Source organism: Sebastes umbrosus, chromosome 4 (assembly GCF_015220745.1).
Source record: "Sebastes umbrosus isolate fSebUmb1 chromosome 4, fSebUmb1.pri, whole genome shotgun sequence".
NCBI lineage: Eukaryota > Metazoa > Chordata > Actinopteri > Perciformes > Sebastidae > Sebastes > Sebastes umbrosus.
This window is the reverse complement of record NC_051272.1, coordinates 36,913,953-36,930,645: the sequence shown is the minus strand read 5'-3', so window position 1 is coordinate 36,930,645 and position 16,693 is coordinate 36,913,953. Positions and strand designations below refer to the sequence as shown.

Here is a 16,693-nt window from a genome sequence, read left to right as displayed (position 1 = left end):
TACACAACATATTTCCCCCTTAGTTTAGGAAGCTTACCCGGTAAAATAAAGGTAAATACACAGTCTCTTAAATTACTTGAGACCTTGCTGTAGAATAATGCAAACTTAAATATCTTCCTTATCCCACATAGCATAAACCCCAAAATGTTCCAATAACAGTGTTATTGTAATTATAACAAACAGCATTACTGTCTATTACAACTTTACTAACAGCATGTAAACTTTATCCTAAATATAGCTTTAACTTAGCTGAGGTAAACAAATGAATTTCACAAGATATTGACATCTGTATCTTAACCAAAACAACATTCAACATTATAGTCAACTTGGTCATGTTCAGATATGGTAAACAGTTTTTTTTTTTTTTTTTTTTCACAGTTATTTTCATTGTCATTCCCTCTTCAACATTTCCCCCCAAAGGCCATGAGAGAACGATTAATGTTCATAATCGTTAAGCCAGTCAGGTCTCTTTCGGACCCTTGCTGGTCTGTGCATGTAAACATGCGGCGGTAGTGCAGGCCCCGGCTCAGGGTCTGAAGCAGGGCGTGTAATGATGTCTGTTGCAGTTTCTGGGACCAGGGAGAGGTGAATAGCGTTCCATGTGCGTCCATCCTCCAGCACATAAGCATTTGAACCAGCTTTCCGTATCACTTTGGCAGGTCCCTGAAACTTTGACAGTCCTTTCTTAACATGGAAAGGTTTCTTTACTCTGACTAAACTTCCCTCTTTGATCCTTGGTACTCGTGCACCTGTCCTCACATCTGTGTAGGCTTTCGATGCGTTTTGTTTGGAGATGACACGATGGCGCACCTGCTTCTCCGACAGTGGGGTGGATTTGCTTGCTGGGCCGATGTCCACCTTTGTGCGCATTTTTCTGTTGAACATGAGTTCATATGGTGACACTCCTGTAGTACTGTGTTGAGTTGCACGGTATGTGAGCAGGAATTCCTGTATGAATGGTTTCCATGGTTTTCTCTCCTGCTCGGCAGTGAGAAGTGTCTCTTTAAGAACGCGGTTCCAGCGTTCTATTGCTCCGTTTGCTTGCGGATAATACAAAGACACTTTCCTGTGTTTGATGTCTCTCACTTCAAGGAAGTCTGCAAACTCACTTGAAGTAAACTGTGTCCCATTGTCACTAATGAGCTCTGTAGGGTTGCCAAACCGGGCGAACACTGCAGAAAGGAAGGTTGTGATCGCCGTGGTTGTGATGGAGGAAGTAAAAACAACTTCCGGCCATTTTGTGTAATAGTCAATTAGTGTCACTGCATAGCGACAGTCCCAAGTCGCTGACTCGAATGGTCCGACGATGTCGATTCCCACTTTCTGCCACGGACCATTTGGCAGTAGAACTGGCTGGAGTGGGGCAGCATGCGTCTTGGCGCTTTTATCATTCATCTGGCACGTTGAACATGCATTAATGCTGTCCTGCACACACATGTCCATGCCCGGCCACCAGTATAAGTCACGCAGCCTCTGTTTGGTGCGGACGACACCCTGGTGTGTTTCATGTGCCAAATCCACAAGCTGCTTTCTTAGGGCCACAGGAACAAGCCGCCGATGAGGCCCCCTGAATATTGTCACATCTTGGACTGACAGTTCATCTCGGGTAGCAAAGTACGGTTGGAGCACTGTAGGTAGGTGCTTTGCTCTTTTAGGCCACCCCTTTTTTACCTGCGCTCTCAGGGCCGTGAGCTCTGGGCATGCTGCACATGCCACAGCGAAGTCCTTCACTGAGAGAGCTCTCAGTTCTGTATCCAACAGAGCTACGAGTTCAGGCTCTGACACTGGCTCTGCATTCTCTTCTGATGGGAGGGGCAAACGGCAGAGACAGTCAGCAGCATAATTTTGTGCACCAGCGCGATACACTATGTCATATGTGAAACACAAGAGTCTAGCTGACCACCGTGCAATACGCATGCCTGCGTGTCCAAGGCCTTTTGTGGCTAGCAGTGTGGTCAGGGCCTGGTGGTCCGTACGCAGTGTGAATCTTGTCCCCCATAAGAAAGTCCTCCACTTTTCCGCTGCCCACACACAGGCTAATGCCTCCTTCTCCACAATGGAGTACTTCCGTTCTGCAGGGGTAAGTGAACGTGAAGCAAAAGCAACTGTGCGCTCCGTTGTATCAGGGTGCATTTGTGTCAAAATGGCCCCCAGACCATAGTCGGACGCGTCTGTAGACACGATGGTTGGAAGGCTTGAGTCAAAGACAGACAGCGCTGAGCTGTTCACGATGCGAGTCTTGACAGTGTCAAAGCTTGACTGCGCTGCTGCAGTCCACTGAAATGTGTCATCACGCAGACATTCTCGCATCGGCTCCACCAGAGACGCGTAGTTTTGCACAAACTTTGCATACCACGCTGTGAGGCCCAGGAATGAGCGTAGTGTGGTGGCGTCGCTAGGCGCTGGAGCTTCCGTAATAGCCCGGAGGTGATCTTTGTCCGGCAGCAAACCTTGGGGTGTGATGGTGTGCCCAAGGAACCGTAGGCTGGTTTGGTTGAAGTGGCATTTTTCCTTGTTGAGCTGGAGGCCAGCGTCCTTTAACGCCGCGAGCACCGCCTGCAGATTACGGTCATGCTCCTCCTGCTCTATGCCATAGACTATGACATCATCCAGATAGTTCTGGACCCCCTTGAGGTCTTTCAGCACCAGGGACATCATCTTAGAAAACGCACTTGGGGCTGAGCATAGTCCATACGGAACCCGGCGGAACCGAAAGAGCCCATCATGCGTTATGAACGCAGTCATGTCCCGGCTTTCTTCTGCTAGTAGCACTTGATGATAGGCGTTCGCCAAATCGATGGTGGAGAATACAGTGGCTCCACGCATTTCAGAGAAAAGGTCATCCATATGGGGCAGTGGGTGACTGTCCATCACTACAGCCTTGTTTGGCTCACGTAAGTCCACACACATCCTAACTGCACCATTCTTTCGTAGTGTCACCACGATGGGTGAGACCCACGGGGATGCATCAATCCTCTCTATTACATCCATTTCTAGAAGTCTTTCCAGCTCAGCAGATACAGCTTGTTTAACGGAGAGCGGAAGCCTCCGCAGCTTTTGTTGAACAGGCTGTACACCTTCCCTGACTTTGACACGGTGAATGAAACCTTTGGCAAGACCCAGTTTCTCGCCAGCTACTGGTCCAGTATTGATCTCTTCGATCTCTGCCACTGGAGCCGCAGTTGAGAGCACAGCATTATTGTCAATAGACAGTCTCAGTGCTCTGAATAAGTCCATTCCCAGCAATGCTGTGCCTGTCTTCACAACATATAGTGTAGCTGACACTTTAATGTTTGCATGCTGCACTGTAGCTGACAGGCAACCTAGCACTGGAACATCAGATTTGGTGTAAGTCACTAACCTTTTAGGTGGCTCATCCAGCAGCACACCACTGAAGTGCTCTCTGTAGAGGCACTCGGGAATGATGGACACAGCAGAGCCTGTATCCACCACTAGGTTCACAGGGCAGGACGTAGACTTTGCATTTATGGTAACAGCACAGGTAATTTTGTCATCTGATTGTCCCCCTTGTATCATGTGCACTGTATTTATTTCCAGGACAACCACTTCTCCAACTTTGGCTGTGTTGGGCTTTGACTTACATACACGGGCGAAATGTCCCATCCTATTGCAGTTTCGGCAAGTTATTCTCCGTGCAGGGCAGTTTGGAGCGTTGGCAAGGTGAGCTGCTGATCCACATCTAAAACAGCTTCGATCCTGTTTTGGTGCTGTTGCAGGCTCAGCAGAGAAATTACTCCTTGCTTTGTTCTTGAATGGGTATTTTGGCTTCACTTTTACCATGTGTACAGGCGCTTGAGGCTCCGAAGAAAGAGTTTGCGCGTGCCCGATAGCCGCTTCCACCTGGCACGCCATCCTAACTGCTTTATCCAGAGTGAGGTTTTCATCCGTTTGCACTAATAGTCTCTCACGTATTCTTGAGCAGCTAGCATGTTCAATGAGCTGGTCACGGATCATTTCATCTGTATTTCCAGCAAACCCGCATATAGTGGCAAGCTCGCGCAGCGCGCCCACGTACTCCGTTACAGTCTCATGCGATCTCTGCACTCTTTGTCTGAACTTGTGTCGTTCCACCACGACGTTAATTGCAGGGCTGAAGTGTGCACGCAGTGCAGCAACTGCTGAATCATAAGTCGTACCTGCATCTGTGAGTGTATAAAATATACGCTGGCCTTCAGTGCCCATGCAGTGTAGGAGGATTGCACGTTTCCTCGTATCGGGCCAGTCGTCCCCCCTCGCGTGAATGGCAAGCAGATAATTGTCGAACATTTTCATCCACATATCGAACGGGATTGCAGGTTGTCCCGTGCATGGAAGAAACAATGCGGGGAGAGGCACGCCAATATTCGCCATCCTCGTCGCCAATTTGTTGTAGCCCAAGTAATCCAAACAAAGAAAAAGAGCGAGACACTTGCATGGACTTAACTCTGAACTTTACTGCTTCTCTTCTTCTCTCAAACTCCTTTTAAACATGCAGTACAATGTCATGTGCTCTACATCGCCATCTAGTGGTTAAACAGTAACTGAATACACAACACACAGGTTCCTGTTAATCTATTATGGACATCTGTGTTGTGATATTTAAACAAACTATCCGCCAACAAGGAAATAAAAGCCTCTTGTCTACGAGACTGGAGTGAGTTGCTGAAGCTCACTCCGGACTCTGAGCGAGACTCTGAGAGAGATTCTCCGTGTGAGTCTCTGAGAGAGACTCTGAGAGAGATTCTGAGGGAGACTCTGAGAGAGATTCTGAGCCTCTGTGCGAGTCTTTGAGAGAGACTCTGATGGTACGTGTCCACAGGGGCGTTTTTTATCGCGAGGGGACGCGACACTTCCCAACATTGGACGCTTGGTGTGCTGTCCTGAAACAAGGCACTCGGCTCCTGATTGGACGAACGCTTTCCCGCCGTTGGCTGCTGCTCCCAGCTTTCAAACCGGAACCAGTATGGAGGCTCGTTTGGAAACTTTCTTCTCTTATTTCACGTAAATAGTTCACTGAAATGTGTTTCTGAAAACATTTGAGGCGAGAAATAATCCATGCAGTTGCTGAATCTGTCTTTATTTTGGATCGACAACGTTTAGTTTAAAAGATTATCGGGAGTTTTGAGAGGCGGCAAGTCCAGGACCTCAACTTAATGCAAATAAGGAGCGGGCGTTGTGACGCCTAGTCTCTCGAATCGCGACGCCACGCTACCAGAATGCATTGCGCGGCTGCTTGCATAGACATGTCCGCATGTCATTTCTCTCTCTCCCCCTTTCCAACACTCTATCCACTGTCCTATCAATAAATGCTTAAAAAATGCCCCCAAAAAATAACTTTAAAAAAAAAAAAAAATGTAGTGTAGTCAAAAGTACAATATTTGTCTTTCAAATGTAGTGGAGTAAAAGTCATGAGCTTCCAAATGTACTTCAGTACAGTACTCAAGTACTTCATTGCTGTCCACTCCTGAATATAATAGCCCTATAAGCATATTTATTATGAAATCGGCCATTTTGCATAATGAGTACTTTTACTTTTGGTAAAATATATTTTGATACTAATACTTTTGTACTTTTACTTAGGTTACATTTTCAATGCAGGACTTTTACATGTAACAGAGTATTTGTATGCACATTTAACACTTTTTTTTTTCTCCTTAAAAGGTACAACATACCAGCTGCTAAGCTGACTCACATGCGGGATTTAGGATTTAGCTGGATGGCCATATCTCAAATGCTGTCTGTAAACATTCGAACACTGTACAACCACAGGACACAACTTGGTTTAGTTGACTATGGGAGTTTCACCAACATTTCAAATGATGATCTTGATCGTCTTCTTACGGAGGTTCTTAGACAAACCCCTGGCTCAGGAGAGACTTACATCACTGGCAGTTTGAGAGGGAGAGGGATCAGAGTGCAGCGATGGCGAGTGCGAGAGCGATTAAGAACAGTAGATCCAGTGGGAAGAGCCTTAAGAGGACGAAGGGCAATTCAACGGAGGGTCTACAATGTCTCTATCCCAAATCAAGTGTGGTAGGTGTTGTTTTGTAAATTTGATTAACATTTCAGTCATTACTCCCTAGCTGGTCAATGAAGCAAGTAATGAAGATTGATGTAAGAATTTTGAGGACCAAAACTATAATAAATAAATAAATAATATGCCATCATGGTGATGAAATTTTCATGTGATTTAGGTATTACGCTGATACCCTATAATATTTTGAAAACATCAACCTATATTACCTCATTGTTATCAGGTTATTAACCCATTAATGCTGCCATATTATCATTTTTTAATCCAAGTATTGCACTGATATAACCATTTTTTTTAGCAGGTTAACATATTGTTACGAAAATATTACTTTACTATTAATAAATAGTTTTGCCTCATTGCTATCTTTGTGTTTCCCCCATTATTACCCTTTGTTTTTGGTCCCTTATTACCCTGTTACATAAATTTCAGTCTAATAATACCCAGATATACCCATTGTTAATACCAAGCTATTATCTGGTTATTACTTTGTTAATTACATAGTATTACAAATTATTACTTCACTATGTTATTAAAGAGTTGTAATGTAAAATGCTACCTTATATGCTTTTGTAAGAAGTAGAAAAGGCCTGATAGAAAAAAGTAGGACAGCAAAGCCAAAGAAGTTATATTTTTATGTACATCCAGTGTGGTTTACAATAATAATAATAATAATAATAATAATAATAATAAATGTATTTTTATTCCAGGCATATTGATACAAACCACAAGTTAAATCCATGGGGATTTGTGTTCCACGGAGGAGTTGATGGCTATAGTCGCTGCATTACCTACCTGAGATGTTGCACAGACAACAGAGCATCAACTGCCATGCAACTTTTCCAGGATGCTGTTCATCGATTTGAACTCCTGCATCATGTCAGGGGTGAATGATGCATATATAAATAGTTGTCTGTGATAAATAAATAAGAGAGAGAGAGAGAGAGAGCGAGAGGGAGAGAGAGAGAGAGAGGGATAGAGAGAGAGAGAGAGAGGGAAAGGGAGAGAGAGAGAGAGAAAGAGAGGGAGAAAGAGGGAGAAAGAGAGAGAGAGAGAGAGAGAGAGAGAGGAGGAGGAAGAGCAGAAAAGGAGTTAACAGGTGACGTTTGGACTGTTTCCAACCTGGAAGAGAGAAAACGCCCAGAAAGATGACTGAGCCAGACAGACACAGAGAGAGAGAGAGAGAGAGAGAGAGAGAGAGAGAGAGAGAAAACACCCAGAAACCATCTGAATGCTCAGAGTTGATCTGGCACGCTGGATAACCACTAGACTCAGTGATTATGCCCCCATGCTGCCCTCCTCCTCCTCATGGACACATGCCCATGGACTGGTGACATCTCTGGAGGACCACAGAACTACCAGAAAGGTACCAGCCTGCTTATTTCAGAGGTTAAAGGGTGTATATAGTCTACATAGGCTGTGGTGCTTATACAACGTGTTAAAGGGTTAGTACACTCAATTATTTCTATAGTGACCCAAGATAAATAACGTTGAGTAAATCAGAGTTATATTTTTATGTACATCTAGTGTGGTTTACAATAATAATAATAATAATAATAATAATAATAAATGTATTCTTATTCCAGGCATATTGATACAAACCACAAGTTAAATCCATGGGGATTTGTGTTTCACGGAGGAGTTGATGGCTATAGTCGCTGCATTACCTACCTGAGATGTTGCACAGACAACAGAGCATCAACTGCCGTGCAACTTTTCCAGGATGCTGTTCATCGATTTGGACTCCTGCATCATGTCAGCGGTGATGCTGGTAGTGAGAATATGGATGTTGCACGCTTTATGATTGAAAATCGAGGGGCAAACAGAGGAAGTTTTATGGTTGGACGTAGTGTCCATAATCAAAGAATTGAAAGATTGTGGAGAGAGGTAAACAGGGTGGTGTCAGCATACTTCAAAGACCTTTTCCTCTTTATGGAAAACGTTGACATTTTAGATAGCACTGACCCACTTCACATTAGGGCTCTTCACCATGTTTACCTTCCAAGAATAAACAGATCTGTGGATGAGTTTGTAAGCCAGTGGAACCACCACAGTTTAAGGACAATGGACAGTAGGTCCCCACTACAACTGTGGACAGTTGGAATGCTCCAACTTCCTCAGCATCAAAGACCAGTCAATCATTTTCATGTGCAACACCCTTATGATTACCAACAGTGGGACGTTGAGTTAAGGCCAATTAATCCCTTGATTGACGATGGAAATCATGGGATAGAACTTTTTTTCGCAGCATATAACCTGCTTCAAAGAAATACTTAGTTTGCTAAGTAATTTGTTGTTTGCTGTTCATCATGTGGAAGTTATTGCAGTGCCAAACAGACAAACAGTAATAATAGAGAACATTTGAAAGGACTAGTTGAAACTTCTTTCAGTTGTGCCTTTTAAAAGGACAACAATGGACAGGAGGAGTCTACATGTCCTAGGACAGGAGATGTATAAATGATTAAAATACACTTTTATTTCATGACAAACCAAATGAGAAATACTTGTTATCACCATATGTGCAGTGTATATTATATTATGTGTCATTATACATACTGATGAAGATGAACCCTGTGTTTTTTTAAGTTGTTAAATAAATTCATTTTGTGTACAGTTTTTCAACTATCTAATAGAAAAATATGACATTTAAAGTCTGGAATGCAATTATCCTGCCACGATAGACACTAAAAGGACAAAAAGCCAGAACATACAAAGTAGGAACATAGAACCCTTTATTTTTAGAAGGCTTTACCAAAACCTTTAGATCAAGGGTGCCCAAACTTTTCCCTTGGAGGGCCAAAACTGGAACTCAGTGTTTTCACACTATGTTTTACATAGTATGTTATGTATAATATGTTTTACATTTTTAGAATAGGCAAAAATAACATGTATACTGCATTCAAAAAACTGCATGTTTTCCCCAAAACTGCATGTGATTATCATAAAGTGGGCATGTCTGTAAAGGGGAGACTCGTGGGTACCCATAGAACCCATTTTCAGCCACATATCTTGAGGTCAGAGGTCAAGGAGACACCTTGACAAATGGCCATGCCAGTTTTTCCTCGCCAAAATTTAACCCAACTTTAGCGTGTTAGCCTCAGGGAATAACAAAAGTAAATAACACTATCAATAACAACAACAAAAAACAACTCAACATAACCCTAGCTCTACATTGCCTCTTACGCTCTTCCAAATCCTGGGGAATTGCGTATGCCGAAATCCATATCAGATTTGAATGCAGTGTATACGGTATGAACTGGTATGCGAAGAATATTCTCGCAAGTATTGGCCACTGGAAATCGGGAGTGGGTGATGAACTCAAGGCTTGGCTTTGGAGAGAAACCCAGTGCTGGAATGCTGTCACATCCAGTGAAGAAAACAAGAATATCCTCCAGAGAGACATCGTTTTCGACTGTTAAAATATAAAAAAAAAGAAAGTTACACAATTAAGTGACATGCAGAAGTGATGTAAGAAGGGTGAGTAATTAAATTCCCTTAAACCAGCATTAAGCATTATTTTTATTTACATGCAGTTTGGGGCAAGTCATAGTCAAGTCAGCACACTGACACACTGACAGCTGTTGTTGCCTGTTGGGCTGCAGTTTGCCATGTTATGATTGGAGCATATTGTTTTATGCTAAATGCAGTACCTGTGAGGGTTTCTGGATCAATAGCTGTCATTGCTTTGTGTTGTTAATTGATTTACAATAATAAATATATACATACATTTGCATAAAGCAGCATATTTGCCCACTCCCATGTTGATAAGAGGATTAAATACTTGACAAATCTCCCTTTAAGGGACATTTAGAACAGATAAAAAATGTGTGACTAATTTGCGATTAATAACAATTAAATATTTTTATCAATTGACAACCCTAATTTAATTGTAATTTTAATGTATTTATGGTACATACAAACCACTGGTTCCCAACCTGGGGGTCCCGACCCCCATTAAGGGTCGCCAAAGCTTCACAGGGGGGCTGCATCTATCTGCATTTAATTCATTTCTGTGAAAAGAATCATCAAAAATCTTTTTTATAATTATTATTTTCAAGGTTTGGATTATTATTTAAGATATAATATGATCCCATCATCAAAAATCACTAATTTACACAAACGTCCTGTAGTTATTGTGTTCACTATTTGAGTTAATTGAACGGTTTATCAGTTGTTATTGTTATGCATTAAATATAATATTAAATATTCATAAAATATGTCACTTAGTCACTTTACTCAATGATAGAAATGAGGTCCCTTAAAGGTGCTCCGCAATTCGGAGCATTTCTATCTCCTCAGCACGGCTCTCAACATGGCGATGGCTGAGCCGGCACCTCGCAGCTAACGGTGCTAGCAGTGAAAACAACAGCGACAGTGCTGACAGAACTAACAGTGTTAACTTGGGGGGTAACTGGAGGGTGGGTGCTACGCTCCCACAATGACGCCGTAGGTCGGGACGATGTCATCAGCTGTAACCGCCGTATGAGAGCAGTGCTGAGCGGCGGCCATGAGCTAGCCAGTGAGGCACGCTCACATGCACTAAAAGCACAGAGAAGCTCTGAATCCAACACACACAGAGGGAGAGAGACTTCAATCTCTGCAAAATTTCAACGTGCCCGAAGGAAAACAACCAATCAGAGCCGAGAAATCTCTACAGCAGCTGTCAATCACTGCTTGTAAAACTCAAACAGTCAAACTAGGCAGCGCTGATCAAATATGAATCAATGTTCTGTTACTGCAATGCCTATTTCTCTCCTCAAATGTTTTCAGAAACATCTTGTAGTGTGCCGTTTAGCTGTAAAATGAGAAAGTTTGCTCTGGCTGGTGGGCAGTGCTTGGTATTGGCACGAATGTTTTCAACATGGCGGCCGTGTCACAGACTTTCTCATTTTATGGCTTAACAGTACACTACAAGATGTTTCTGAAAACATTTGAGGCATCTGCCCCTCCAGGCCTTGAACCCTAAATAATGTCTTATATTGAAACATTGTGCCAAATGCCAAACTTACATTCAGCATCCTGAAGATAGTCCTGCCAGAAAGCCTGGTTCCGGCACTCTTCTTGGAATGCATTACTCCCTCTTTCGGAGTGAATGATCTGGAAGAGATTCTCCATATCAGCCGCTGTCAAACCCTTTTCAGCCTTCACGAAAAGGCACTTCAACTGTAGAGGGTATCTCTGAAGAGCATCTAGGACACCTAGAGACGTTAAGCCATCTCTGAACCTAGTAAAAAGGAAACAAATTGTAATATGTAGGTCAAGTGAATTAGAAACTGTGGTGTTTTTTCCTTGTTTAATATAGTGAGGACCCACAATGAATTCCAGACAAAATAAATTAGACTTTCACTTACACTGGTGCACTAAAAAATGGAACTCTACATCCATCATAAAATGTGATCGTATACTGTGGTAACATAGTTTGTGTGGTAGCAACTCAAAACTAAGCTTTTTTTCTTGTATCCGTTTTCCTCTTTCATCTCTTGTATATCCACCATGTTTACCACCACAAAACTAGCATTTGTTTGTATGCAAAGGTAAAATTATGGGATGTGCTCAGACATAAACATACCTTTCAAAAGCTGCTCGGGTCCGCTGGAGGACATACCAGTGAGCCAAGTCCAAAGCAGTATCTTGTTTGTTTCCCAGTGTTATGTGAACATTGTGACCCGCCAGAATGATCAAGCTGGCTGCCTGTGCAACTGCACCTTGCAGTTGTGATTCAGTCTCAGCCTGTAAGATCTAAACATATCAAAATAACATTAGGATATGAAGATAGTAAATCTTTACTGACTATTATTTAGAATTAAGATATACAATTGTTAGCTTTACTGTTTAACTTGTGTGTTAATGGGTGCATGCAAAATGAAAAGTTTCTAAATACGATAGAATCAAAGGAAAATATGCTCACCGACTGCACCTGTGATCTTGTTTCTTCATCAGTAATATGTTCAGTTGTGACCTTCACATTGTCTGGACCCTTTTGGAGACACTCATACAAGAGTTCAGACAGGAAACATGGACTCTGTCCCCCATGGGCAATTGACATTGCCATGATCTGGCCAGCATGGAAGTATCCATTGTCTTTCATCGCTGTTATCAAATGAAATTAAACACACATCACATCACATGTCAAATGGTTACATCAAAAAGAAGGTTTATGTCACAATGCCATCAATCTGTGTGAGAATAGAGAACTCAGGTTCATTTTTTATGCAAAATTCCCTTTCCAAAAAAGTATTGTAGATACAAAATGTATTGATCCAAATAGTGGCTTCTTACAGCAATATTAATTAATCCAACCATAAGTACCTTTGGAGTTGCATGTGAGGACTTTAGCATTAGGTGGACCCTCAAAGATGCCAATTTTGTCCTTGATTTCATGTAGACAGAGTCAAAAAAACTCCCGAGTGGGTCCTCCATTGTCCACAGCCCCCTCAGATATTCCATAGTCATCAGTAAACTTGACATCTACCTTCTTCTCAGGTGAAAAATTGGATCTGGTCATGGCTCTGCATGCTCCATCCCACACATTTCTTCTTATGATATTGAAGCATACAGTGCTGTCAGTATTTACTCTAGAGCCAATCCGTTCCATTATTCTCTCCGAAGTCATCTTTAAAATCACTGAAACAATAATAAACAATAAAACAAATACAACGTAATTACTGCCAATGGTAATAACTCGCCAACTGAACTCAAATTTAACATCCACTAGATTGTAATTCATTCAATCTTCATTCATTTATTGAAATCTATTTTAGAAAGAAGCAGAGTTTTACTTGTTTCTAGCTTTTCCAGAATTATTTAACCTATTGATATATCGCACATACGTGCAAACTGCAAAGAGTAACAGAATCATTTTCAACACTGACAATTGCCCCCATCCAAAAACACATTGACAAACCACAAAATCCCACACACACATCAAATGTAATGTATGTTATAGCATGGGTAATATTCACAAAATTTCACACTATGATTTAAAAAAAAAATTGACAAAATGACCACAGAAATTATTTGATATCCGATAAAGAAAAAAATCTATATTGTGAATACATAAATATATATATTTCTGACCCATTGAGGTTGCAGCTTTCTTACGCATCTTGCTACCAATCTAAATAATAGAAGTTTTTGCTATCGTGCATTACAATTTAAGTAATTACATTTTATATAATATCTTCTACTGACCTCTCGCTTGCACTGGAATCTAAAGACCTTGAAATGGCTTCCTGGAGATCAGGGTCATCAGAGAGGTATTCTTCTTCAAACAGGTCAAGGTATGTACTACAAAAAAAAAATAGCAATATTTTATAATGGACAATGTAAAGGTACAAATATATGATATTGACACAGACGTGTGGACAGTGCATTATTAAGTGTGTAAAAATGGGGGCACAATCATCTAGTATCAAGTAAATCTAATCTAATACAAAACTGTACTAAAATAAGGCAAATAAGGCTCACTGTTATAAAGCCCAGGTCATGAAAAGAGAGAAAAATGTCAAAAAGAAAAAAAAAGATGTACCTGTAGGATGTGCTGGATGAACTATTCCCAGATGGGTTGTGTGGGACCATGGGACACACCAGAGGTGTTATTAGCAGAGAACAAATGTGTGTCACCACTAGCATTGACAGTGGGACCAATCGACAAGCCATGGGTGTTGCCACTTGAGATGGCAGAAGTTCCACTGGACAAGGTGAGAGTCTCATCAATAGTGATGACAGGAGCACTAGTGGACACGGTGAGGGTGTCAGCTGAGATGGAAGGTGCATCGGTGCAAATGTCTTGGGTGGCAACACACCAGATAACTTGATCATCACTGGAGATGGAAGGGGTATTACTGAAGAGGGACTGGGCCTCAACAGTGGAGTTGGCTGAAATGTGAGGCACACAATAATAGGTTAACATTTAACTTTTTCAGTAACATTTATCTTATATGAGAGTGAGCATCAGAACACATCTTAAGCTTGTACAATGCATGTATTAAGTGATAGATTAAAATAAGTATAATCTTTATTTTTCTGAACAAAATATTACTTAAAATAAATTTTAATCTGGTTTAAAAAAGACTTTACATAACTAAATAGTGTAAACAAAAAAAAACAAATACAGAACCTGTCACGATCTGCCTCTCTGTTCCTCCCTCCGGCCACATTCCCACCTCATATCACTGCCATTCTCTTCCTGTCCATCAGATGCCCTCGGATTTCCCTCCTTTCCCCATCACCTGACTGCCACACCTGTTCTCACTTCCCTCATCAACCCTGCAGTTACCTGACCTTCCCTGCCCACCTGTTTCCACTTTTCTCATCAGTCCTGCGATTACTTAACCGGGCCCTTTCAGACTCATTCCTTGTCAGTTTGCCAAAGTTACAATGTTGGTTTCTTGGCTTGTGTTTTTGATTTGGAGCTTCTGTTACGTGGGTCCCATTTGAAGCAGGTTTAACAAACTGTGTGTAAACCTGAACTCTGAGTTGACTAATCCTGAGGTGGGAAACTTTTGGTGCCAGGGCCCTGTTACAGAAAGCTGGTTTAGTGAAAACTCTGAGTTAGTTAACCCAGAGATGAGGGAAACTGTGGGTATTAAGTTCCGGAAAGAGAGATAACTTAAACTGTGGGTCAGTTACCATTTTACAACATTTACATTCTTTTTGCAAGTGGAAGTTCTTCTTTTATATAAATAAATAAGTCAGTTGATGTCAGCTGTCACTGATGGAATAATTCCTATAATATTGTAGATATTGTATGTTAACATTTCTAAGTGAGCAGGATGGTGGTGCAGCTGCAGAATGGAGTTTGAAAGTTAAATAGGCTACGTATAGTCTTAACGGGTTTTAACAGCATTTCACTGACTGTTTAAATTGACTACATTTGTTGAAGTAGCTGAAATAAAGTCACTGAATGCTGTTGAGCCAAGATCCAAAGATGTCTACAATTTAAAATCTACTCTATTCAACCCTTAAATCCCCAAACACATTAAATAATCTGGATTCAGATTATGAGTTTACAATCATGTCTCTGTCTTTGATATATTTTTTAAATCTTCAAATATATTTTCCATCTTTAGTTGCTGGCTCCTGTGTTTTGTCCCTCTCAGATTAAAGCTGAACAAATATATGCTACAGCCCAATACACAATCGGATTCCACCACTTTATTATCCATTAAAGCTACAGTCCGTCACTTTGAGCAAATACGGCCGGCCCGGCTATGTCAACAAAGCACAGAGAATCTCTGATTCCAACACACACAGAGGGAGAGAGACTTCATTCTGCTCAGGTAGACATTACTCCTCTATATCTAAAAAATCCTCCTGCTGCCTCCTCTATCTGCATTTGGGTCCAATCCCAATTACCCTGCACAACCAGTCGTGACAGAACCAACATCATTTAAATTTCTTTGCATGAATGTAGATACAAATATTTACCACATTTGTCAGTGTCCGATATTTCTGAGACATCACGGCTGTTTGTATGGCTACTGTCCTCATCAGAACATGACTGTCAATTGAAGCAGATAAACACCACAAACTTAATGGATCTAATACACTATGACAACATAACAATGTAACAATCTTTTTAATTATGTCAGAGGATACTACAAATAACAGTGTTTAAAGACATCCAGTGTAAACAGTATCGCCATTGTCATGTAACTGAAAAGCACTACTTACGGATTCTTTTTCCTCACTTAAAATGACCTTGTCAGGCCTGACATAAATGGACTTCTGATGAAACAGTTTTTTGACAAGGGCTCCACTCAAAGTCTGATTGGAGGTAAGGGATGGCTCAAGTAGTTTGTTGTGGCATGGCATCAAGATCTGTAACCTGAGGAAATGACAAGCACACTGTATATGAAACATTTGTTAAAGCTAAAATACTACACTAAAGTACATGGAAAGCTTTAGTTCCAATACATAATTTATGTGCACACAGAAATGTATATTCTGTCAGTTTTTCAGTTAGTCTGTTCAACTAACTTGAACACACTTCGAATTAACCTTATAACAGTGGGCTATATCATGTTATTATTGCAAAAATACAAATACCATAAAACATACATATCATGATCAAAAGCTTACCTGCATCCCTCCACAATTGGCTGGAAGGCCGCCATAATTGCCTGCATTACTTTGTCGGAGTCCCAGTCACAGCCAAATTCCAAGGCAGATTTTATATGTCCATTTTCAAAAAGCCAAGCTTTCCTGGCACGCCTTGGCACATCTGTATATGTATGGTCTGGCAGGAGAATTACCTCTCTGGTGAAGGGATGAGCCACAGAACTGCTTAACTGTGCATGGAACCTTAGAAACATTAAAGAAAATCAAACTATTGTAACGGACTGGGTGAAGTGGGGTCAACTGTTAAGTTAAAAGTTCTGTTTCTGTAGTTAGTCAGGTTTACATGATGTCAGCGAACGTAGCATTGACAGTGATTTGTGGAGATTGATGCCACCTGTGATTGGCCGAGGCTTGAGGAGGGAGGGTTGTTGTTGTTCCTGTTAGTTTGTAGGTTGTGTGAGAGACGTGAAGCGGGAGATGAGAAGTGAGTTGCTAATGCAGATAGCACGCTGTAAAAGAGTTAGCTTTGTTGTTTTGGTGTTGGTTACGGCCCACAGTAACCTGTGTTCAAGCTGAGGAATAAAGTACCAGCGAAACCAG

At 41.5% G+C, this 16,693-nt stretch overlaps 2 protein-coding genes and 2 long non-coding RNA genes across 4 annotated transcripts in view; all 4 read right to left on the bottom strand.

The window, feature by feature from the left end:
- Positions 1-435: 435 nt before the first annotated feature.
- On the bottom strand, positions 436-3,537 carry LOC119486716 (uncharacterized protein K02A2.6-like). Its single transcript, XM_037767028.1, has one exon. The coding sequence runs from the start codon at positions 3,535-3,537 to the stop codon at positions 436-438; it is 3,102 nt and encodes a 1,033-aa protein (XP_037622956.1).
- A 5,785-nt stretch (positions 3,538-9,322) lies between these two features.
- LOC119487060 lies at positions 9,323-11,745 on the bottom strand. Its single transcript, XR_005206631.1, has 3 exons — positions 11,601-11,745; positions 11,041-11,255; positions 9,323-9,443 (listed from the first exon to the last, which is right to left on the bottom strand). It is a non-coding gene; the product is annotated as an uncharacterized LOC119487060 (long non-coding RNA).
- On the bottom strand, positions 11,741-12,623 carry LOC119487061. The gene is made up of 3 exons (XR_005206632.1): positions 12,341-12,623; positions 11,940-12,121; positions 11,741-11,770 (listed from the first exon to the last, which is right to left on the bottom strand). It is a non-coding gene; the product is annotated as an uncharacterized LOC119487061 (long non-coding RNA).
- A 929-nt stretch (positions 12,624-13,552) lies between these two features.
- The window catches only part of LOC119487051, a 4,293-nt gene continuing 1,152 nt past the window's right edge, over positions 13,553-16,693 (bottom strand). Inside the window, exons 2-5 of the mRNA XM_037767706.1 lie at positions 16,115-16,336; positions 15,707-15,860; positions 15,461-15,533; positions 13,553-13,909 (exon numbers count right to left, since the gene is read on the bottom strand). Coding sequence (XP_037623634.1) covers positions 13,581-13,909; positions 15,461-15,533; positions 15,707-15,860; positions 16,115-16,161 — 603 coding nt within the window. The 5' untranslated portion in view covers positions 16,162-16,336 and the 3' untranslated portion in view covers positions 13,553-13,580. The remainder of the gene's footprint in view (positions 13,910-15,460; positions 15,534-15,706; positions 15,861-16,114; positions 16,337-16,693) is intronic.